We start from the raw sequence: 25,266 nt of genomic DNA, 5'->3' as shown, positions 1-25,266 counted from the left end.
TCCAGTGACTCTTGTTTCACAGTGTTTTAGTTCTCTTCAAGAGGACTGTCATTTTGGAATGGGGATAAGATTGACATTGCAAGAGAATAAATTGGTTCAGGATGATTGTGGGAGGAAACAAAAAAGAACAGTGCAGTCTATAAAAGTATGTATGTGGGATCTTTCTCCAAAACTGTTATTCTGGCTTCATAGCAACATTATTAAGGAGCATAGACATTACTTTACCGGATCAGACAGTGGTCCATTTATTGTCTGATACTTAACAGAACCTGGTGAACCCTCTGCTTAATTGGGGTATGAAATATGCAGGCCAGAAGTGCCTTTTTAATCCATGTAGTTAACGGTTAATCCATGAAGCAAAAGGGGGTTAAACCTTTCATTCATATAGCTACTAGGAACAGTGATACCTTGAGGCATTGCATTCCTTAGGTTAAATGTGTTGAATAAAGTGTTTCTTTATCACTTCACATTTTTTCAGTTTTATGGAATGTGCTCATGTTCTTGTACTAAAAGTGCCATTTTTACTTGTGTGTAACTCATTATTTTATATTCCTTTAATCATAACTGCTTTCGTACTTCTCCTGTCTAAGCTAAATGCTTATGGTGTCTTCATTCTCTTATCAGAGTCTGTCTTGGCGTCTAATCTTTTTATTGCCCATCACTGGATCCACTCCTACTTCAGCTGTATCTTTTGAGATAGGGTGACTAGAATTGAGCACTGTGTTTGTGTAAAGTGTGTATCATATCATTGATTTAAATATTAGCACTGCAGTGTTCTAAGTCTCAGAGCAGTCATCATCTTGGTTTGTAACTTTAAAAACGACAAGCAGTTTTGTGGCATCTTAGACACTAACAAATATTAGTGAATCTTGAATATTCTAAGTATCCTCTTCCCTTTCTTAAACATCATAACATTTTGTTTTGTTTTCTGACTGCCACTGTTCACTGAGCAGAGGTGTTTTCACTGAACTGTCTGCAAAAGTCTTCCACTAAAAAAATCCTTGCTGTCATGTTCACTTCCAAAGGGGCTGATTTAAACTTTTTTTTATGATGATTTTCATGTTGGGTCATAAAAGTATACTCTGTAATCCTGAGAGACCAAGGAGCTGCCAGAGCCAGTAGAGAGAGAACCTCCTTCACAACTTAATTGCAACGTAAACTATTCAAATTCCTCATTTAGTATGTGGGTCTCTGCAAAATACTTTTAATGTGGTGTGACCTATTACAAAGGTTTAAACCAAATCCATGTTATAAAAGGTTTGTATAATCTTGAAAGGAAACAGCTTATTTTGTGAAATGTGTGTTTTTCTTTGTTTTCTGAGTTTTCAGCAAGGGCTTTTTGTTTTGTGGTAACAGTTTTTGGTTCTATTCAAGTGGCTCTCCACAGTCTTACATGGATATTTAACATATTTTTCTCTCTCTCTCTTTTTCTGTAAAGGCTAAAAAATGTTCAGTGTTGAGGTGAGATGGCTAACATCACTTGGGAAAACATTATCAATCACTTTATTTTATCAAGGCATCCCTAGAACATCCCTCCTTTTAAAAGGAAGTGAAACAATTCTTTCTTCTCCCCAGTGTCTACTTGTGGCTGTCAGTGATAAGTAAATCTTGTGTAATAGAACAAATCTTTGATTCGTGGCTTCTGCCATGGAACATTATTTTTCTCTGATTCTGCAGAAACCTAACTGGTTCAGGAGCAAACAGGTTTTGAGCCTCAGCAACCATGCAACATCTAACTAGCTTGAAGCACTCACGCCTACCCCACCTTCTCGTGTATGGAAGGCCCACATGGCTGATGCCAAGCTGACTCATCTAGGCCATGCTGGGAGAAAACAGCTACGCCAACACAATGCAGAAGGCATTCAGAGACTCAGATCCGGCATATTTGCATCTCACTATGTTTATAGGGGTGCATGGATCCTTATGCTTATACCAGCTTCTCTAAACTCTGGATGGATATGGTGGCACCCAGTATGATGGCTTTTCTACCTGACTTCGATGCTTCTTTTCCCAGTTTGGGGTTGCGAATAGGACTGTACTGCTGATATCAATATGTTTAAAGTACTAGTTCAGCTCTGATACCCTGAGTTAGTGGAGAAGTTTGTCACTGTGAGAGAACATTTTTCTGGGATGGATTAGATGTCGATGTGCTTCATTATTGCCATCATAACTCTTAACTGAAAAGTTCCACCAGCACAGCTAAACCACTCGCCTGCAGCTCTTTAAAATTGTGTCATTAGTTTGGCAAGTTCTTCAAAGATTTTTTTGCATGTGGAAGGGATGTGTGGAATATATACAAATTAATTACCTAAATATGCCCCCCCCCACATTTTTTGGATAAAACACTGCAATAAACAAATCTAAAATTGCTAATGCGTTTACAGCCTTATAACTGATATTCTGCAAGGAGAGTATACCATATAATGCTTGACTTGCAGCAGTTTTATTTGTGAGGAGCACATTTAATGTATTCAGGGCCAAAACTAGATCCCAGCACCTAGCCAAACCATGAGTGGGAAAACAAAGAGGGGTCAATAGTTCAAGTAGCCTACATGGGATATTAACATGTCCTTCACTATGTGTGTGGGGGTGGGGGAGGGGGTTGAAGGGAAATGGAAGGATCAATGCACCAGATCCTCCGACCTTCCAGATGCTGTCATGTGAGGGGCTCTCTGAAGAAGTATACATCCTCATCCCTGCATAACTCCCCCACACTCTCATCCCATCTACTATCATAGAATCATAGGACTGGAAGGGACCTCGAGAGGTCATCGAGTCCAGCCCCCCGCCCTCAAGGCAGGACCAAGCTCCATCTACACCATCCCTGACAGATGTCGATCTAACCTGTTCTTAAATATCTCCAGAGAAGGAGATTCCACCACCTCCCTTGGCAATTTATTCCAATATTTGACCACCCTGACAGTTAGGAATTTTTTCCTAATGTCCAATCTAAACCTCCCTTGCTGCACTTTAAGCCCATTACTCCTTGTCCTGTCCTCAGAAACCAAGAGGAACAAATTTTCTCCTTCCTCCTTGTGACACCCTTTTAGATATTTGAAAACCGCTATCATGTCCCCCCTTAATCTTCTTTTTTCCAAACTAAACAAGCCCAGTTCATGAAGCCTGGCTTCATAGGTCATGTTCTCTAGACCTTTAATCATTCTTGTCGCTCTTCTCTGTACCCTTTCCAATTTCTCCACATCTTTCTTGAAATGTGGCGCCCAGAACTGGACACAGTACTCCAGCTGAGGCCTAACTAGTGCAGAGTAGAGCGGCAGAATGACTTCGCGAGTTTTGCTTACAACACACCTGTTGAGACAGCTTAGAATCATATTTGCTTTTTTTGCAGCAGCATCACACTGTTGACTCATATTCAACTTGTGGTCCACTATGACCCCTAGATCCCTTTCCGTCATGCTCCTTCCTAGACAGTTGCTTCCCATCTTGTATGTATGGAACTGATTGTTCCTTCCTAAGTGGAGCACTTTGCATTTCTCTTTATTAAACTTCATCCTGTTTACCTCTGACCATTTCCCTAACTTGCTAAGGTCATTTTGAATTATGTCCCTATCCTCCAAAGAAGTTGCAACCCCACCCAGTTTGGTATCATCTGCAAACTTAATAAGCGTACTCTCTATCCCAATATCTACATCATTGATGAAGATATTGAACAGTACATGTCCCAAAACAGACCCTTGCGGAACTCCACTTGTTATCCCTTTCCAGCAGGATTTAGCACCGTTAACAACAACTCTCTGACTACGGTTATCCAGCCAATTATGCACCCACCTTATCGTGGCCCTATCTAAATTATATTTGCCTAGTTTATCAATAAGAATATCATGCGAGACTGTATCACATGCCTTACTAAAGTCTAGGTATATGACATCCACTGCTTCTCCCTTATCCACAAGGCTCGTTATCCTATCAAAGAAAGCTATCAGATTAGCTTGGCATGACTTGTTCTTCACAAACCCATGCTGGCTATTCCCAGATGCTCTGTGATAAGAACACTATAGAGAGGATTCTCCACCAGCTTCTCTTGAACTTTGGACACTAGTTTTGGCCCCTTCTGTGGGTGCTTCCTGTGGGAAAGAGACTCAGGAACTGAGCCCTAATGCTGTTGGTGGCTAGTCCCCACCCTGCAGTCGTATCATCTTCATACAGCACACATCTCTAAAGAGCTTTCCAATGAAACCTGTTTCATAGTTGCTCTTGGGTTCTATGCTTCCTAAAAACCCCTATTCAAATCCCAGCAGGGTATACTTAACCCTTCATCCTCTTGAGGAAGAACTGGTAACCCGCCTCCCCTCCCACACAACTTAAAGGCCATGGCCCCTCTCTCTGAAGGGTCCATGGAACTTGCAAGAAAAGGGGTTGCTCCCACTTGTACAGTAGGCTTTATGCTGGCTGGCTGCTGTCCTCCTATCCCACAGCAGCTTCTTTCAGTGGTTCTGCATGCACGTAGATTGCGAAGTACTTCAGGGTGAAAGGCAGGCTCTGCAGTGAAATAAAATGCCGCCCTTAGTGAAGCGTGCTCTCCGCCCTTTGATGCTGGCTCATGGCTCTTCTAAATCTGCCTGCTCTGTAGTGGCACCTAGATACGTGAAATGGGCAGTGATGGGGGTGAGCTGAGAGGATGGAGGAGGCACCAGGTGCTGAACAATTAGGACACAGATTGGCACAGTCCCAGCCTTGTATCATCTCATTAACATATGAAGTGCAAGCAAATGGTTTTTTTATTTGCTCCCAAATGAATGTATTTGCCATACTTTTAAATAAAAATGGTCACAATGAGCCCAAAGTCCTGGCACAGAGAACCACACAGTGTGGTGATGGGCGGGATTTTTATTATACTGAGTGATTTTGACAGTCCCCTGGCAGATGTATTTCCCCTCTCTCGCCCCCCCCCCCCAGTGATGAGCAGCTTATTCTTTGTGTTTCTCCTAGGCTCTGCCTCCCCTGCTGCATTTCACTGATATGTCTAACAGCAGCAGGCACTGCAGGGTTCTGACAGTGTATTTTACCATATATGGTCATTACAGCTCTTTGGGCTGTCAGACATCCCAAGTAATTTCCACCCTTTGCTTTGATTGGCCACTTTGGGCTAGGACTGAAGGATGGTGGGATAGGGGTTGTATTGTACAGAAAGAAGCCTCTCTGAGACAAGTGTAAAACTAGTTAACTCTTAGATTCCTGGAGCTGATTTGTGCCAAAGGAGTTACTGACAGCCCTGTTTTCTGAGAGTTTCTGCTGTGTGTAGGCAAGTCTTCACAAGTGAAGAGCTCTTGGCAGCACTTACTGAAATGTAGCATAGACAGGAATTGGAAAAAATGAATGGAAATCAATCCTGTGAAAACATCCCTGCTGAATCTTTGGCTCCCCACTCTTGAGGAAGGAAGGGATGTGGCATTGAGTACACTGAATCACTTTGCACTGAACTGTTTTTAAAAACCCATGTTTGTTCCTAAAATACCTTTTTGGGTGATTGTCGGAGCTTGGCTGCTGGCATCACTCCTCTACCAGCACAGTTCAATGTGACAGTCTAACCCCATGCACAGAGATTTTAAACCACGCTTTCTGTTTTTATTTAGAACAGCTGGCTGCATATGAAGTGGCTAATGCTTTGGTCTCCAAGCCACGCAATCCTGTGCTTGCTGCCAGTTTCAGGGGAGGGTGGAGATTGTCATGAAGCTCCCTCTGGCAGCTACTGGGTGAGTGGGTGGAGATGTGTGGAAGCCAAGGGCCTAACAGATTGTCTCCGTTCATGCTGTCCTACCAGCAAAACAAATCCTGATGCTGGTTTAGTAGTAAAACCTGTGCAGATCATTCTTCCTTTCTGGCTTGCCACTGAAATGCTTTGTCTGAATTTCCTGTTATGTTTGTGTATGCGTTTGTTGGGAATTCACCATTTCCAGTGCTACAGAGAGTGAGGGCTGTTTTGTACTACGGCTTTGTCTTTAAAAAAGAAGTATCCAATTAAATGTACCACGGTACAGTTACATGCTCATAATAGTAAGACAGATTTTGTAAATGTTGCATAATTGCTTTATTGCTTAGGTGCAACAGTGAGACATGGTGCTGTAGGTTTTACCCTCTGTGCAGGCTGCAGGAACAAAGTGCAGCAAGTTGTAGCTACCGTGTCTTTAACCTTGGACTTCCTTGCTTTTAAGAGTTAGTCATTCATTTGTTTTGACTCTCTTCCCAACACGTCACCCTGGGTGTGTAGGAGAGAACACCTCAGATGAATGTCACCAATGATCCCCATGAAGTGAAGCAATTTTTAATCATTGTTCCATGAAGTCTAATCAGGCGTTGTCATCCAGCTATCCCTATCCAAGGTACGTGTATGGCCCAAGCACTATGGGATCAGAGATGCTGAGCTAATAATCTTCTGCCAGAAGTTGCTATTGAGCTTTATCAGCTCTTCTGCAGAAATGAGCATGCTGCAACCACAGTAACCTCTGGTCTTGCTTGCTCTTTAGCTCAAACTGTTGGGCCAGATTTACAGCCACTTCTCCAGTGTAGCAAGGTGGGACAGTTTGTCCTCATTCGTGGAGTGAAGAACCAGTAAAGCAGACAAGTGGGGAAGAAACATTCCTGTTTACACTGGATGGAGATCTGGATGGAGTCATTATTGTACCAAAGACCCTAACTCATTAAGGAAACATCTATACTGGGCTGTGGGAGGGCAGGAACCAAACCAAACCAAAAAACACATGCAACCTTGGTGAGTCTAAGACCCCAGATCAACTGACTCCAGCTCATGAGGCTAAAAACCTGGACTCTGAAACCTGGCTTGAGGCTCAGAGCCCAGGCTCCAGCCAAAGTGGGAACATCTATACTGCTGTTTGTGAGCCCTGGTCAATTGATCTAGGCTCTGAGACTAGCTGTCATGGGCTTTTAGCAGCCTTTCCTAGGAGCCACCAGCTACATTGGATTTTTTTAAGCAGTTGTGTGGTGATCAGCTGCTGTGGATGAGACATGAAACTTTGAACACAGGACTAGGTCTTATCCATATTAAGGAAGAGGCCATGTTTCTTTCTGTTCTGTACAGTGCATGGTAGGAAATGGGCTTCTGGTGTGGGATATGCCCACCTAATCTTGCCAGATCTCAGCTCTAGGAAGAGGGGGGAACCTTCTGTGTTTCCTGAAAAACCTGGGGGAAGTGACTGGAAAATATGTGGGTTTAACGCACCAATGTGTTGTAAGGGTTAAGTCCATACCCTCCCCCCCAGCGTAATTTGTGGTGCATGTTTCCTCTCTTAAAAACTCTTTATAGCTCACATTTTAAAAAAAAAAAAAAAGCTATGGCAAAAGGTTCCGCTTTTCTTAAACTGATCTTTCTGAAGAAGGTGGCATTCAGCTGAAATCATGTAGGGTAAGGTTTTTGTGAGAGGCAGATGATGTCTGTTATTTGTATATGTGACTGAGAACTTACTCAGTCCCATTTGGCTAAACCTTTTATTAGACTTGTCCTTTGTATGTTTGACTTCTTGATACTGTTTCTAAACTGCATTTCCATTGAAACCTTGAACATAGCATTGCAAATAGCATGTAGATGGTGCTTGCACAATCAAAAAAATGCTGATATTCTGTCAGTGACATATTAACCATGTCTCATTATTCAGCCACAATGTCTGATTCCTTCAGGAGAGACTTAAATGAAGTGTGTGTGTATGTTCCAGTGTTTCTGCTGTGACCAGGATGAACCTTTCCAGTTGTTTCCATGGAGTACTGATGGAAGAACATGAACTAAGACTGGCTGTGACTTACTTATGCTATATCTAGCTATGTGCCTTTGTATGTTAGTGGGAACAGACCAGAATTAAAGATATATTTTTTGTTCACTTATTAGAAAAACTTGGGTGACTTTAAAATACTCTGCAAGACTCTCACTTGCATTCCGGCAGCAGTCTGGTTGGCAGTAACTACAGATGCTAGATTACATCAGAGTCTTAAAAGCCTGCAGAACAAGTGGCAATAGACTGAAGGAGCGGCTCCTGATGGCTTATGGACATGTTGGCATGTAGGGAAACTGGCATGATTAATTGACACTGCTGTGAATCAGTATGTGGATACTTGCCCAACCTGGAATTATCACCTGCAGATCAGGTTTCTCTGTCTCTACCCTGTCCTCTCATATGTCCCAGCAATGCTGGGAATGCTGCTGAGATTGAGGGTAAAATCTTGAAAATTCTGGTCCAGTACTTCAGCCATTTAAAAGATTTCTCATTTAGGCAAATTGTAAATGCATATGCAAAACTAGTTCTGCAGAACTGGTTAGAATTTGATACTTTGTGATCTGTCCACATTTATCCTGTCTTTTCCATCCTTTTCCTTGCTTGTATGCATTTTTAACAGCCCCAGGTTGGCCCAGCCTAGCCTAGTAGACAAGTAGAGTTGGCAGTAGTTCCCACTAAAGCATGTGACCACTACTTAGTAGTGGTCACCTGGATTGCTTGAATGGTTTTCTCCTATACAGTTTCCAGTCTGCTTAAGAACTGAGACTCTCCTATGTGGCAATGTCACTTTGCCCAAAACCCAGTGGTCTGTCTAGAGTTGTAGAAAGTTCCCTGGATTCCCCTCCTCCTCAAACTCTAGATGATAAATTCAGTAACTTCTAAATATTTTCAAGTTTTCATTGTTGGTAGCAGAGGGGATAGAGAACCAGGCTTTCCTGACCGCTGCTGTTATCACAGGACAGCACTTCTTCCTTTCATGTGTTTGTTTATAACCTTCATTGAAGTCTTTTTGGTGTGATGGGGAAAGATGCAAATTTCAACACAAACAGTGAAGAGGTTTAATTCTGGAAATTTGTGCAGGGTTTTTCTCCAGAATGCATGAATAGCAATCAGAGATTCAGTCACTGAACTGGAACAGCCCTACTGAATACCAGTTCATTGCAATGGGAGTTAGCAGTTTGTTTTTTTCAAAAGTCAGCCAGTACGAGAGCAGGTGATTGCTACTGCTAATTTTGTGGAAGATTCTGGGCATTAACATACATTTTCCAGTGCAAAGCATCCCTCTAAACTATTTTAGTTTAACGTCCATTATAATCAACCGTTATCTCTTTCCTTTCCTGGTCAGCTATACGCACATGGCACAAACAATGAAGTCATCCCACTGCTGCATTTCTAGTCTCCCTACGGGCATGAAATAAACCTTGTTAGTGCCATAAGCTACACTACACTGATGAGACTTTTGAATCTCTCCAGAGCATCTTGAGCAATAATATTATCCTGCCCCAGCAGATTTGGTAGCATAGCTTTAAATCTCTGTCTCCTTTTGAGATTTATAGTTCAGAGTGTTTTGTGAGAAACATTCCTGTCCATTGCTGCATTCCCCGCTTCCCCTTCCTCTTTCTCTTTTTATCAGCTTATACTTATGTCTTTCAAATCACTGACCTAGATCTGTAAAGTACCATGCACGCACCTGGAACTGAAGAAATAACTTATGATTAAGCTGAGCTGGAGCAAAGCATTATATATGGATTTCTGGAAGATCCAGCTGGAGTATTTGGCTATGAATGCTTTCAAGGTTTCATTGACTTGGTTATCACTGCGACACATAGCACAGTGGGTCTTTGGGGAATAACACTCCTAATTTTGAGGATTAGCCATGGATTCCTTGGTTGGCTGGCTGGATGACTAATAGCCATTTGTCATGGTCAGGAATGAGCAATACACTTTTGTGACATCTTGTCATATTTTTTTTTAGGCGAACAGCCTCTTATTTGACCATCTGGCTGAGCTAGATATGGGTGTTCTGTGGCCACAGCAGAGCACGTTAAGCATCAGCAACAACTTCTAGGTTTGTGAGACTATATTTATTATAGGGAGAGGAGAAATAAAGTCCCTTCCCAGTATGAACAGTGCATCTCTGAGGGAACAAAGTTACTGGTGAATTAGCATTTCAAGCCCAGCCTTTTGTGATCTGATTTCCTTCTTCAAAAACCCCTTCCTCAGCATTCAGAGGGTGAAATTGTTTTTCCTTGTGCAATCTGATGCCACTTCCCTGTTTTCAGCTATGATCTTACCAAGCACAACACAAAATCAGAGGAAGCAGCAGTTCTCTGCACATACTTTTACTGTAATCCTCAAACTGTTTCCTCTGACCAAATGCCCTTTCCTGGCAGAGAATCAGTTGTAAAAGACATTCAAATTATTTAATAACACTGTCACTTTTAGCAGCTATTTTCCTGCAGTCCTTATCCATCCCTTCTGGTCTTAATCACAGAATAATCGCAGAATTTTCTTGCCCGTTTCTTTCAGGAACGTTGTTTTAGGAGACATGAAACAGCTAAATGACTTTATTTGGTAAAGTTAACTTACTGCCTGCCAGAGGACTTGAATACTGAGCAAGCATTTTTTAGCCTAAAAGATCCAGCCTAACTACAGTCTTAATCTTGTAATTAGCTTTTCTGGATTGGCTTCTTGATGTCCTAAATGTAAAACCACATCCATTGAACTATCATAATTGGTTACCGTGATGTACTGCTCATCCTTAATAGTAATAGATTATGAAAGGGATTTAATTTCTTGTAGTTATACTGAGTTAATGTTAAGCTGTGTATCAACACTTGAGATTTACTCTAAATCCTTAACTAATTAAAAGATTACATTTAAAAACCTAGTCGGATTATGGCAGAGTGAACCTCCACCATTTTGGCATAGAGGATGCAAATTTTGTACCTCACTTAACTATGATGATGGTATTGCATTTTCTTTAAAGAGTTGTTTTAAAAACTTTGAAATGTGACAACCCTAAACTGTAGTGACATTTTTTGTATACAGTGTTCTGTATTTAATTGACCTGTTTGTAACACTTATCTATTGTGCTTTCTATTGTATTCATCCTCACACCACAAAGTAAGGTTCCTATTGTCTAGCTGGAGAGACCAGGAACAGTAAATCATATTCTCCAAGCCTTCACAGCTCCAGAGCTGGGATTAGAACTAGGCAGCTCCCAACTTCCAGTCTGCACTTAACTCCACTAAATGCAATAGCAAGCTATCTCTCCCTTTTAATTTTGGAACTCTCCAGAAGAGCGGTTCAGCAGAAAAGAGGTATCTTAAAACAATGACTACTCCCACATCACTAAACCAAGCCAGACCCCCAAATGCTTGCAGTGCACCTTTCCACCCAGGCACTCCCAGAGGACTTGAAACTATGACAGGGCTACTTTTCTCCTCCTTCTGGAATAGGGCTTGTATGGGAAGAGGCTACAAAGAGCAATTTGCATCAGCAGTTTTACCAAATAGGTGTAGAGGGACAGCAAACAATTCAATACAGGCAGTCCCCAGGTTACATGGATCCGACTTACATCGGATCCCTACTTACAAACGGGGTGACGCAATCCCGCACTAGCTGCTTCCCCCCAGCAGACCAGGGAGACGCAAAGCTTGCGCCCCCCCAGCAGACCAGGGAGACGCGGAGCGGCTTTTCTCAGCAGACACCTCAGCTTGAGAATAAAGGACTGAGGGAAGTGAGGTGTGGGAGAATAAAACTGAGCTCTGGAGAAATGTTTGGCTAGAGTTTCCCCTACAATATGTACCAGTTCCGACTTACATACAAATTCAACTTAAGAACAAACCTACAGTCCCTATCTTGTACGTAACCCGGGGACTGCCTGTATCTAATTGAAAGTAGAGGGAAGGTACCAAGTCATAACAAGGTTAATCTTTGTGGACTGGATCAGTTCTAAAGCCGCTATCCTAGTGAATAGTGACCAGTGCTCCCATATCTCAAGCTGTCAGGCTCGCATTTGAAAGGTGCCCCTTTCCCACCCTCTCAAACCATGTTGGGGCACTGACTCAGCACTAAGTCAGAGGCGCCAATAAAAGCAATGCCAGTACTAATCTGCCAGGACGGCGTTTGGAAGGGGTAGCGCAATGTGGAGACCAGGATGAGCTGAGCTAAAAATACCACTTTCTTACTGTTCAATCCTTGGATTGATGAGGGATCCCTCTGGTTAGCTGAGCTCTGCAAAGTCAGTGGAGTGCTTCACTCCTCATGAACAGGTGTCTTCTCAATGCTAAACTACTCTAGAGAGTCCTTCTGCATGTTAAGTGGATGGGGACTGATGGCACCCACTCCCTGTATCCTTTCAGTGGAGTCCCAGATTCACTACTAAACTTACTAGGCTTGGTTGAACATATTCCTGGAGCTTTTGTCACATGACAATATCATTATTAATTCCTGGAGACTCCAGGGCAATCCTGGAGGGTTGACAGCCCTATTCTCCACTTCCAGGGAGTGCTGGAGGGTTGGCGTACTAAATGCATCTGGCTTGCAATGGGATTTGCTGGGGTTAATAGACTGCATAGGTGATAGACTGGAGTCTGGTGCCTCCTTGTAAGGGGCTGGCATTAGTGAGGGTCCTTCTTGAGGGCAGTTTCCCTGATGCTCACCACAGGTTCCTCTTGGGAGGTATAGAGCTACTGTTGGTTTTCCCAACAGCTGCCTGCCATCTGACTTAGATTTCTGCTTTTAAATCCCCTGTTGTTTCCCTTGCATGATTGACAGGGCTGAAGGAACAGCATCAGCCTGGCACTGTAATCACTTTGTCACCATGCAGGGCGTCACATTTACCCAGAGCAGCTGCTCACCTGTATTCTGTCATTTCTAGTCACCTAAGTGACAAGAATGAGTTTTGTTACAATTTATTTCTGTTAGCCCCACTGCAGCTAAGAGATCCTAAGCTGGATTCTCCTCCTCCTTGTGCATCCAAAATAGAATTGTTTCCTAGATTTACAGAACCATTCTGTTCCATCTGATAATTGTCATTGAAGACTATGGATTTGTACAGGTGTTGCTGAGATGATCTGAAGACAGCAAATTGGGCAGGAATTGATGGCCTACTTTGGCTTTCATTCCTGTTGTGACCATCAGTTGCCAAAAAATAAAATCCATTTTGTTCCTCAGAGCTCAGGCTGTCTGCAAGGCTAAGAATAAAAATAAATCTTTTTGTAAGTTGAACACATTTAATTCACAAGTCATTGATAGATGATAAATACAGAGACCCATCTTGTCATTTTTAATGTGTTCTGAAATGACAATAGCTTATCGAACTAATTGTACTACAAGATAGCTAGTTTAAAAAGTGAGCTATGTTTTTGGATAATAAAAAGCATTCAGTACATTACTTTAGTAGGATAAGCTTTTAACACAATTCCCTGTTGACTTGCAGACGTGTGGTATTCTGGTTTTATCTTGATCGTACAAACAGGAATTTTATAGTTTAATTCATTTATTCAAACTGATGTATTTCTCCCAATACAAATCTTGATGATAGATAGATGTTCGTTTAAAACCCAAATGTAGACTGCCAAGTGCTCACTTTTCTCAGTCTGCAACTAATTGTAGCCTCCTCTTTTGCTAAGAAAATTAATTAAAAGCTTTGCCTAGGAATGGTTGTTGATTCATTTACGTGTTGTAGACAGTATCTTTCATGACCATACATTTAGTGTTTCAGATGGATTTAATTTGTGTATCTTTTAAAACTTGCTCAGTATTGAAGTGTTAAACTATACTTTTTAAAGTTTATTTTAAAATGTGTTGATTTCTTATTAGTTCATTGTTTTAACCTGTGTATATAATTTACATTGTTGCATGCATAACAGTGCAAGTAGATTCTAGCTCTTAAACCAGAAACTCAAAAATTATTATTTGTATCAGTTAAAAAGGTTTCAGAAGCAACTCAGGCATCAAGACAGGACACAACAGTATTTGACCCTGAGTTTACCTTTTAAAGAAATGATTGTGCTTTGTTGTTCTAAATACCTTCATGGGTACTCCCTTAGGCTCTACATCTTGTTTTATTCTTGAAAAATACATCTTAGCGTCAGTAGTCTTCCAAAGCTAATGGCCAGCCCCTTTCAAATTCCTTATATGTAGTGAATTTTGATTTGTAATTATCTGTTCCATGGGAATTAGTAACAATCACATGAAGACAGTACACACCCCAGGATCAAGAAACAACCAGCCAGTAGAATTGACTCAAATTGCATCTTTTTGTATGTAAAGAAATTAGAATCTAGTCAGGATCTTTGCTGAACTTCCCATCCCCCATTTTATTAGTTGTAACCTAGCAAAATGGTGTGTGGGGGGGGGGGGGGGGGGAGGTCAGCTTGAAATTCAGTCAGTTTCAAAGAATGAGTTGAAGGTAGTTTCAGATACAGGCAGTCCCCAGGTTACGTACAAGATAGGGACTGTAGGTTTGTTCTTAAGTTGAATTTGTATGTAAGTCGGAACTAGTACATATTATAGGGAAAACTCTAGCCAAACATTTCTCCAGAGCTCAGTTTTATTCTCCCACACCTCACTTCCCTCAGTCCTTTATTCTCAAGCTGAGGTGTCTGCTGAGAAAAGCCGCTCCGCGTCTCCCTGGTCTGCTGGGGGGAAGCAACTAGTGCGGGGTTGCTTCACCCCGTTTGTAAGTAGGGATCTGATGTAAGTCGGATCCATGTAACCCGGGGACTGCCTGTACTGTATCTGTCCATGTCCCCTTTCCAGTTTTCATACTTTTTAGTCACATTTCCGTATTTAAAAATATATATTGATTTACTTTGGTTTTGTGTGAAAGACCCAAAAGAATGGCAGAAATGGTGAGAGTGATTTAGTATAAAATGTCCCTTTTTTAACTTTCACATATAACAAGCTCAAATGGTGTTTTCACCGATAGTAAGTAATAACAGATTATTAGACAATAGAGCAGTGTCAAAGTTGCCAGGGTCCTTTTGTTGTCGTATTAGTGAACAATTTGAGTTATTGAAAAAAACATAAATTCTGAAACTGTCTTCTCAAATTCAGATGAACACCAAGCAGTAGCTAATTTTATTGTAAACTTTATCCTTTATATTGGCTTGATTTAGGCAAGTGCTTTAGAGAATTGCTAATCTCTTGATAGAAAGGTAAATTCTTATGGCAAATAAGTGTGAACATTTGTTTTTATAGTGAATCTTATCACTGTCCTTAGTCCCTGGCTGGTTCCTAGTGGGGATATATTTGCATCACAAATGGCACTCATTGCTGATCTTGTCAGCAGTTTGGGCAAGGATCCAATGGGCTTCATGCAGACTGAACTCTCACAGCTAGAAAACTCCTTCCGGTAGAGACAAAGGTATTTCATGGTGGGTAGGCTGGTGTGTCTATGGGAAGTCTTCTGTTTCTCTTCTGCACAGCTGTTGCATGTTTTCCACAAAAATTAAATTAATGAAAGATTACAATTACAAGTCAAGCTGTGATGAAGTTCCAGTGTCCAGAACAACCCTTTGATTCTGCTTTTAACTCAAGTATCTTTAGTTCTTGTCAGTCTCTACAAAAAATGTAGGATAGCAAAATAAGAACCTTTCTACTCTCCTTGTTATGTGGTGGACACAACTAAGCAGGTACCTCTGCTCCTCATTCCCAAATAGGGAAGCGTGAGGGTCTAACTTCCTTTATCAGAAGTATCTCTCAGTAACCCCCATCAGATCTGGACTGGCAACGTTGTCATGCTGCTGAAGGACGAAAGCCCACTTGTTTGCTGCAGAGTCAGAAATTGTCAGAATACTGATTTGTCTGGGGCAGTGCTGCATGAGAGTCTCATACATAAAATCAAGTTTATGAAGTCATTGTGTTTGGAGGTGATGGTCAAGTAGAGTGTAGGAAATGTTTTTTTGCCCTGTGAAATGCCATGTGTTTGTTGCCTGCTTGGTCTGTGCATGACAACTCTCCCTCTTTCTCCCTTCAGACGGGCAGAATTGACAAGTCATATCCAACAGTATGTGGCCACACAGGACCTGTGCTTGACATAGACTGGAGTCCCCATAATGATCAGGTCATTGCCAGTGGTTCTGAGGACTGTACTGTCATGGTAAGTTGTTAAAAGTATGTTTAAAAACCTGAACTCTTGTTTCTATTTATAAAATTTCACTTAGAACATAAGAACATTTATAAAATTTCACTTTTGTTTCATCGCCAAATACAATTCCTTTGGAAAATTATTGGGTGAGCTTTTATGGTACGGAGGCTTTATTGATTTCAGAAATAATTCACCAGAGAGGCTATTCTAGTATAACAGTTGACTGGCCAGGGGACACTCTGCTTCCAAAGACAGGTAAGTATCTCCTATAATAGCACTCTGGTCTCAGTGCCTGCTGGATGCTACATCCTGCAGTCTGCTGAAGGCCATTTCTTCATTGACTTCAATAATAATTGCAGTCACTCAGTCCCTTGCCGGTTCTGGCCCTGGCAAAGCAATGATATGAGTGTATCTGGAGGAACCATTAAACAAATTAGAATGAAAAGAAAGGTACAGCCTCTTCCCGACTTACGAACCGGTTACGGACCAAGCAATTGGTTGTAACTCGGTTCGTTCGTAAGTCGGACCCTATAGAGTTACACGCGACCGCGCTGTTCGTAAGCGCGGATCGTGTTCGTAACTCGGGGTCCGGCTGTATTTAACAGCCAATCAGTACTGCTCAACAGGATGGATGAAAGTTCTCAAGGAGCTTTGTCCTCCTATGGGGATATCACACTGGTTTATTGTAGCAAAGTGGGACACCAAAGGTTATAAAGGGAAGTATGAAATGGGATGTAGCTGGTCAGATCCGTATCAACAATAATTCTGTGTGGTTTTACATATGATTGACACCCAATTATTAGTCAGGAAGAAACCTAAAAATCTAAACCCTATCTGGAAACAGCTGGTTTGAATGGTACTTGTTCCTACCCTGAGGGCAGGGGACTGAACTCGATGACCTCTCAAGGTCCCTTCCAGTTCTATGAGATAGATATATTTTATATTATAATATTTATATACAGGATTTTGAACTTCCACAGTTGTCATTTTGACTTTTCATTCCATTGGTCAAGAAAACAAAAGCCTAAAACTTCTAGAGGAACTTTCTTTTATCAGTCAGTTGATGCAAGTCCCCTTAATGGTTCTATATGGTGTCTTCTGGGGTGAGGAAGAAAAGTGAGCATAGAATACTACGACTGGAAGGGACCTCAAGAGGTCATCAAGTCCAGTCCCCTGCCCTCATGGCAGGACCAAATACTGTCTAAACCATCCCTGATAGACATTTATCTAACCTACTCTAAAATATCTCCAGAGATGGAGATTCCACAACCTCCCTGGGCAATTTATTCCAGTGTTTAACCACCCTGACAGTTAGGAACTTTTTCCTAATGTCCAACCTAAACCTCCCTTGCTGCAGTTTAAGTCCATTGCTTCTTGTTCTATCCCCAGAGGCCAAGATGAACAAGTTTTCTTCCTCCTCCTTATGACACCCTTTTTGATATCTGAAAACTGCTATCATGCCCCCCTGTAATCTTCTCTTTTTTAAACTAAACAAACCCAGTTCCTTCAGTCTTCCCTCATAGATCATGTTCTCTAGACCTTTAATCATTCTCATTGCTCCCTCTCCAATTTCTCCACATCTTTCTTGAAATGTGGTGCCCAGAACTGGACACAATACTCCAACTAAGGCCTAACCAGCGCAGAGTAGAGCGGAAGAATGACTTCTCGTGTCTTGCTCACAACACACCTGTTAATGCATCCCAGAATCATGTTTGCTTTCTTTGCAACAGCATCACACTGCTGACTCATATTCAACTTGTGATCCACTATAACCCCTAGATCCCTTTCTGCCATACTCCTTCCCGGACAGTCGCTTTCCATTCTGTATGTATGAAACTGATTGTTCCTTCCTAAGTGGAGCACTTTGCATTTGTCTTTTTAAACTTCATCTTATTTACCTCAGACCATTTCTCCAATTTGTCCAGGTCATTTTGAATTATGACCCTATCCTTCAGATTAGTCGCAACCCCTCCCAGGTTAGTATCATCTGCAAACTTAATAAGCGTACTTTCTAAACCAAGATATTGAACAGAACTGGTCCCAGAACAGATCCCTGCGGAACCCGACTTGTTATGCCTTTCCAGCAGGATTGTGAACCATTAATAACTACTCTTTGAGTACAGTTATCCAGCCAGTTATGCACCCACTTTATAGTAGCCCCATCTAAGTTGTATTTACCTAGTTTATTGATAAGAATATCATGTGAGACCGTATCAAATGCCTTACTAAAGTCTAGATATACCACATCCACAGCTTCTCCCTTATCCACAAGATTCGTTACCCTATTAAAGAAAGCTATCAGATTGGTTTGACATGATTTGTTCTTTACAAGTCCATGCAGGCTCTTCCCTCTCACCTTGCCACTTTCCAAGTGTTTACAGATGATTTCCTTAATTACTTGCTCCATTATCTTCCCTGGCACAAAAGTTAAACTAACTCGTCTGTAGTTTCCTGAGTTGTTCTTATTTCCCTTTGTATAGATGGGCACTATAGTTGCCCTTTTCCAGTCCTCTGGAATCTCTCCTGTCTCCCATGATTTTCCAGAGATGATAGCTAGAAGCTCAGATATCTCCTCTATCAGCTCCTTGAGTATTCTAGGATGCATTTCATCAGGCCCTGGTGACTTGCAGGCATCTAACTTTTCTAGGTGATTTTTAACTTGTTCTTTTTTTATTTTACTTTCTAAAACTACCCCTTTCCCACTAGCATTCACTATGTTAGGCATTACTACAGACTTCTCGGTGAAGTCCGAAACAAAGAAGTCATTGAGCATCTCTGCTATTTCCAAGTTTCCTGTTTAGTGTTTCTCCCTCTTCGCTGACCAGGGGGCCTACCCTTTCCTTGGTCCTCCTCTTGCTTTTAATGTATTTACAAAAAGTCTTCTTGTTTCCCTTTATTCCCGTAGCTAGTTTGAGCTCATTCTGTGCCTTTGCCTTTCTAATCTTCCCCTTGCATTCCTGTGCTGTTTGCCTATATTCATCTTATGTAATTTGTCCTACTTTCCATTTTTTATATGACTCCTTTTTTATTTTTAGATCATGCAAGATCTCGTGGTTAAGCCAATGTGGTCTTTTGCCGTATTTTCTATCTTTCCGACACATCAGAATATCTTTCTTTTGGGCCCTTAACAATGTCCCTTTGAAAAACTGCCAACGCTCCTCAGTTGTTTTTCCTTTCAGTCTCGATTCCCATGGGACCTTACCTATCAGCTCCCTGAGGTTACCAAAATCCGCCTTCCTGAAATCCATTGTCTCAATTTTGCTGTTCTTCCTTCCACCCTTCCTTAGAATTGTGAACTCTGATTTCATGATCACTTTCACCCATGCTGCCTTCCACTTTCAAATTCTCAACCAGTTCCTCCCTATTTGTTATGATCAAATCTAGAACAGCTTCCCCCCGGTAGCTTTTTCAACCTTCTGAAATAAAAAGTTGTCTCGAATGCAGTCCAAGAACTTATTGGAGAGTCTGTGCCCTGCAGTGTTATTTTCCCAACACATATCTGGATAGCTGAAGTCCCCCATCACCACCAAATCTTGGGCTTTGGATGATTTTGTTAGTTGTTTAAAAAAAGCCTCATCCACTTCTTCCACCTGGGTAGGTGATGTGTAGAAGACTCCGAGCATGACATCACCTTTGTTTTTAATCCCTTTTAGCCTAACCCAGAGACTCTCAACACTTCCGTCTCCTATGTCCATCTCCACCTCACTCCACGTGTGTTCATTTTTAATGTATAAAGCAACACCTCCACCCTCTTTTCCCTGTCTATTCTTCTTGAGCAAGCTGTACCCTTCCATACAAACATTCCAATCATGTGTATTATCCCACCAAGTTTTTGTGATGCCAGCAATGTCATAATTGTACTTATTTATTAGCACTTCCAGTTCTTCCTCCTTCTTTCCCATACTTCTCGCAATTGTATATAGGCATCTAAGATCCTGATTTGACCTTGTCTCCCAGTTTTGCCCTGACCCTCCTTTCTCTCTGCCATTGTAGCCCACGCTCCCTCCCATTTCCGACCCATCTCTCAGGTCTCCATGTTCTCCACTTACCTGTGGGCTTTGCTCACCTGTCCCCGTCGAACCTAGTTTAAAGCCCTCCTGACTAGGTTAGCCATTCTATATCCAAAAAGGGTCTTCCCCCTCCTTGTAAGGTGGACGCCATCCTTGCTTAGCAGTCCTTCCTGGAATAGCATCCCATGGTCGAGGAAGCCAAAGCCCTCCTGGTGACACCACCTTCACAGCCAGGCATTCACCTCCAGGATGCACCTGTCTCTACCCAGGCACCTACCTTCGACAGGAAGGATCGAAGAGAATACCACCTGCGCTCCAAACTCCTTCACCTGTACCTCCAGAGCCCTGTGGTCACTCTTGATCTGCTCAGTGTCACACCTCACAGTATCATTAGTGCCCACATGGATGAGTAGCATGGGATAGTAATCAGAGGGCCGGATAATCCTCAACAATGCCTCCGTAACATCTTGAATACAGGCCCCCGGCAGATAGCATACCTCCTGAGATGAAATGTCAGGGCGACATATGGGTGCCTCCATCCCCCTCTGAGAAGAGAGTCTCCGACCACCACTACCCTACATTTCCTATTCGCAGTAGTGGCAGCAGACCTCCCAGCCCTTGGGGGTATGGGGCTTCTCCTCCGCTGGTGTAGAGGGTGATTGCTTATCTCCTGTATAAAGAAGAGCATAATGGTTTCCTAGTACCACGGCAGGAGGGTTCAGAGCAGGGGGAAGCAGTGCCTGCTGCCAGAGGTAACCAGCTGCCACTGTCCACCCTGAGCCGTCTCCTTCTCCACCAGAGGTGTGTCCCCAGTCCTGTGTACCGGGACAGCTGCCTCAGCTGTCTACTCGTGAACACGGTCCAAGAATTTCTCATGGATACAGATGCTCCATAACCTGGCCACCTCCGCCTGTAGCTCTCCCACCTGCTGCCTGAGATATTCCACCAGCAGGCACCTTTCGCATTGGATGATCTCCCCAGCCTGGATATCAATATGTGGGAATTGCAATCCACAGTCCCTGCAAAACCACACCAGGATCTGGGTGGAGGCATCCATGCTCAGGTGCTAGTGGAGGAGACAGAAGCAGTGCTGGCTCTGGTGTTGTGGGTCTTCCTGACCATCGTAAGCCTCCCTCTGTCAAACTCCCTCTTAAACTCCCCTGTCTGCAGCTCCTGTCCGCTTTGCTCCCTGGTTGCTCCAACAGAGCCAGTCATTGATCTGTATTTTTATAGTGTTTTGCAGCAGGGAGCTGTTGCTCCAACTCCCTAGAGCCCTCAAATGGAGAGGTGTGATCTTGAAGAAGAATAAGGAAGGTGGGGAGAGAACAAAGGAGGACAATCACAGATGTAGACCTTGATTTAAGGGTGAATGCCTTATTTGTTTCCACATCAATGGGATGCCAGAACTTTAAGAGAGCTCTACATTTTTGCACCTGCCAACCTTGGACATGGGTTCCCTTTTAGCTGAGCTCATCAAACACTAGGATGACCTTGATCAGTGATGGGCATTGTCTCCATAACAAACACAAGGAAATCCTTAAAAGGTTAAATTACTGTGAAAAATCTGTTTAGCAACATCTTAGTTTGGTGGTATGTAGAAACTCTGTACTCTGAAAACCATGTTGAAGCTTTTTCATATAACGCCAGATTAATAAATTTCTAACAAAAAAAAACCAATTGACTGGTAGCACTTCATAGACTAACAAAACATGTAGGTGGTATCATGAGCTTTTGTGGGCACAGCCCACTTCTTCAGATAGAAAGCTCATGATACCACCTACATGTTTTGTTAGTCTATGAAGTGCTACCAGACTATTTCTTGTGTTTTTAAGTTTATCATGTATAGACTAACATGGCTACCCCCTGAAGCTAATGCATTCCTGTTCATTTCCTCTTTTCAATGATGTTTAGGGTAGAGATAGGATTCTTTCACTTTGTCTGTGATTTCAGTAAATTAGAAAATGAAGATTGCTAAAAAATCATGTATTCACATACCAAAAAACAATCCTCCCAAACCTGTTGTGTATAGGTTACCTCTGATCTAGAAATGCTTGAAATGGTGTCAGAATGTTCTGTAAGAAACCACAATTCAGAAGGAATATGCAGTGGAATAAATGCTGTCTGAAATATAAACTTCAGAAGAACTGGAAAACCTTAAATCCAGAGCTGGTTTAGAAGGAGAAATAAGCCCTTATTCCAGTTTACAGTGGAATGTCTGAGTGACAGCTAACATTGGGATAAACTGTCTATAATATCTGGGTAGGAAAGGAGAGAGCACTTAGTGAAAGTGGCATAACTAGGGCCTTGGCTACTCTTGAGTGAAAAATTTTAGTTTAACAGTCGAAAATTCTAAACACAGTTAACATTTTGAAAATACAGCTCTGTTGTGTACTGAAATGTAAACAGTGAAATGGTCTGACTGGCATGGTACATTTAGACAAACTGATTTTATTAGGTGTGGCATAGCTCCCTAAAGAAGTGATGGGATCTGAATCACTAATTATATTTTAAAGTAATTAGCCAGAACAACGGAGAATATAGTGTAGGAAAGAAGGGTTTTTGTACTGGATAAGGGTAGAGAGGAATTCAATGATCTGATAGGTCTCTTTCCATCTCTAAGTGTTGTTATATCTTCGCACTGGTAATTAGCATTGTTTTCTCGATTTGTGTTCAATATAGGTTTCAAGATTCTGCTTCCTAAAACTGTCTTATTGGTTTGAATAAATGCTGATATAGCTACTTTAAAATAAGAAATGTAAGTTTCCAATTAGTGCTGAACTAGGGATGTGAATGGTTAACAGGTGAGGCTTACCAGTTCTCATTAACCTCTGTGGGGGTTGGAACAGCTCCCTTTTCACTGTAGACGGGCTGGAGCAGCCCTGCAGGGCCTTCGCGGTTGGGGGGCACTCCAGCCTGGCTGAAGCAGCCCCTGTCTGCAGCATGGGGAGGAGAGGAAGGGAAGGGCGCTCCAGCCTGGCCGTGAACAGTCACAAACTTGACACAGTCCTACATTACATTCTCTTTAGCAAACTAGGAAATGTGGTGTAGATGAAATCATTGTAAGGTGGGTGCACACTTAAGGTCATTGACTGACCACACTTAAGGCATAGTTGTCAATTGTATTATACTGGGAGGGCTTATCTAGTTGTATCCCATCAGCGTCAGTCTTAGGTCCGGGACTAGTCGATATTTTCATTAATAACTTGGCCTATGCAGTGGGAATATATTTTTACCATTTGTGATTGACACCAGGCTGGGAGGAGTTGCAAGTCCTTTGGAGGACAGGATTAACATTCAAAATGACCCTGACAAATTGAAAAATTGGTTTGAAATCAAGAAGATGAAAATCAGTAAATATAGAAGCTAAGTATTTCACTTAGGAAGGAAAAAACAAATGCACAATTACAAAATAGGGAATAAGTAAGTAGGTGGTCATGCTGTTGAAAAGGATCTGGTGTTATAATTGATCAGAAATTGAGTGAGTCAGCAATGTGTTGCAGTTGTGAGAAAAGCTATTATCATTTTGAGGTATATTAGCAAGAGTGTTGTATGCAAGACACAGGAAGTAAGTGTCCCACTCTACTTGGCCCTGGTGAGGCCTCAGCTAGGGGTTCTGTGTGCAGTGCTGGATGCCACCTCTGGGAAAGATGTGGACAAACTGGAGAAGATCCATAGAGGAGCAACAAAAATGATAAGATACAGAAAATGTAGCCCGTGAGGAACGCATAAAAATTTGGATATATTTAGTCTTGAGAAAAGAAGGCAGAGTGGAGGCCTGATGATATTCTTCAGATACGTTAACTGCAGTTCAGAGGTTGGTAATAAATAGTTCTCCTCCAGTGAGAGTAGGACAAAAGAAGTAATGGGCTTACTTTGCAGTCTTGGAGGTTTACATTAAGGGTTGTTAATCTTGGGAACAGGCTTCCAAAGGAGGTTATGGAATCTCCATCATTGGAGGTTTTTAAGTGTAGTTTGGACAGATCTCTGTCCTACGTTTACTTGATGACTTCCTGAGGTCCCTTCCAGCCTTACATTTCTACAATTTTGTATTGGGGAAAAAAGCAGCATCAGTGGTAAAGACCAGCCTGAAACTCTCCTCTAATCACTGGTATTAGCTGACTCTCAAGCCAGCTCCCTGTGTGTATCAGCTCCTGTGGACTCACCTGCACCTAAGAACATAAGAACCTCCTCATTTGTTGCTTCCTACAGAGACAGTGGGGCAGGCAGGATCCGGTGCTTCAGGGAGCTAGCTTAAAAATTGGTTCCCCCCCTCTCCTCCCCTGCAGCACCAGCTCCCTGGCGCTGCCTGCTGCCTCCTCCCCATGTGGCTGCGCTGATAGAGGCAGCAGCTTGGGAGGGGCAGGGGAAGCTGCTGTGAAGCACACTGTATTACAGACAGAAGCATAGAACAGCAGGCAACAAGTCTGCGTGGGGAAACTGGTTTTTTTTGGCTCCTCTCATAGACTGGCTCCCATCTGTATCAGTGGCAGCAGTGTGGAGTGGCAGGGAGCTGGCCAGGAGTGCACTGGCTGCCAGCTCCACCTTCAGGGACCCTCGAATAGTCATGTAACTGCAAAGACTTCATGAGATTACACGACTATTCGTTTACATGATATCTAACCTACCTCGTGCTAAGATTCTGTGCAAGTCAATGATTCAGCAAATGAAGCTCATCTAGATTAGATTTGCATGTGAATAATTACACAGAATTTCACACATTTCCTTTTAATACTAACACTAAATTCTGTGGCTCAGGGTCCATCCTTTATTCTGTGTTTGTATAGTACTGAGCGCAATGAACCTCGATCTAGCTGAGATCTGAGGATATTAGATCCGCTTTGAAGAATACACTATTTAAGGTGTAGAACCCTTAGTTTGCTTACGTTACATTGATGGCATTTTCATCATATGGACCCACGAGAAGGAGACCCTTGGAGAATTCCCCAGAGATTTCAACAACTTCCACCCCACCTTCAACTTTAGCCTGGACCAGTCCACACAAGAGATCCACTTCCTTGACACTACAATACAATTACACAATGGCCTAATTTCCACCTCTTTATACTAGAAACGTATTGACCGTTACAATTACCTACATGCCTCTACCTTCTATCCAAGACACATTTCAATTGTTTTACAGCCAGGTCCTAAGATACAACCAAATTGCTCCAATCCCACAGACAGAAACAAACACCTACAGCATGGCTACTCAACACGCAGCCTGAGGACCGCCTGTGGCACCTTGAGCTGCTTCCTGGGCCACCTGCCTGATTGCTACCAGCTGGCGGTGGGTGGGGGTGGCAGGAGACAGTGGAGCCTCCCCAGAAGCAGAGCCACGTGCCTCTGATAAAAGCTGCATCTGCACATGAGCAGAAAGCTGCCAGTTGGCAGGAAGCAGGGGGCGCCAAGA

The 25,266-nt window shown here is 42.4% G+C and overlaps 1 protein-coding gene across 5 annotated transcripts in view; it reads left to right on the top strand.

Moving 5' to 3' along the window:
- Window positions 1-25,266, top strand: part of CORO1C (coronin 1C) — a 99,302-nt gene that overhangs the window by 53,151 nt on the left and 20,885 nt on the right. For all 5 annotated transcript variants that reach the window (XM_006112594.5, XM_006112595.5, XM_075898777.2 and 2 more), the window contains exon 3: window positions 15,736-15,858. In XM_006112594.5, the coding sequence (XP_006112656.5) occupies window positions 15,736-15,858 (123 nt within the window). The remainder of the gene's footprint in view (window positions 1-15,735; window positions 15,859-25,266) is intronic.

Source organism: Pelodiscus sinensis, chromosome Z, assembly GCF_052426305.1.
Source record: "Pelodiscus sinensis isolate ZL-2025 chromosome Z, ASM5242630v1, whole genome shotgun sequence".
Taxonomy (NCBI): Eukaryota; Metazoa; Chordata; order Testudines; family Trionychidae; genus Pelodiscus; species Pelodiscus sinensis.
Note: the sequence above shows the minus strand (reverse complement) of the source record. Positions and strands in the feature narration are given on the sequence as shown.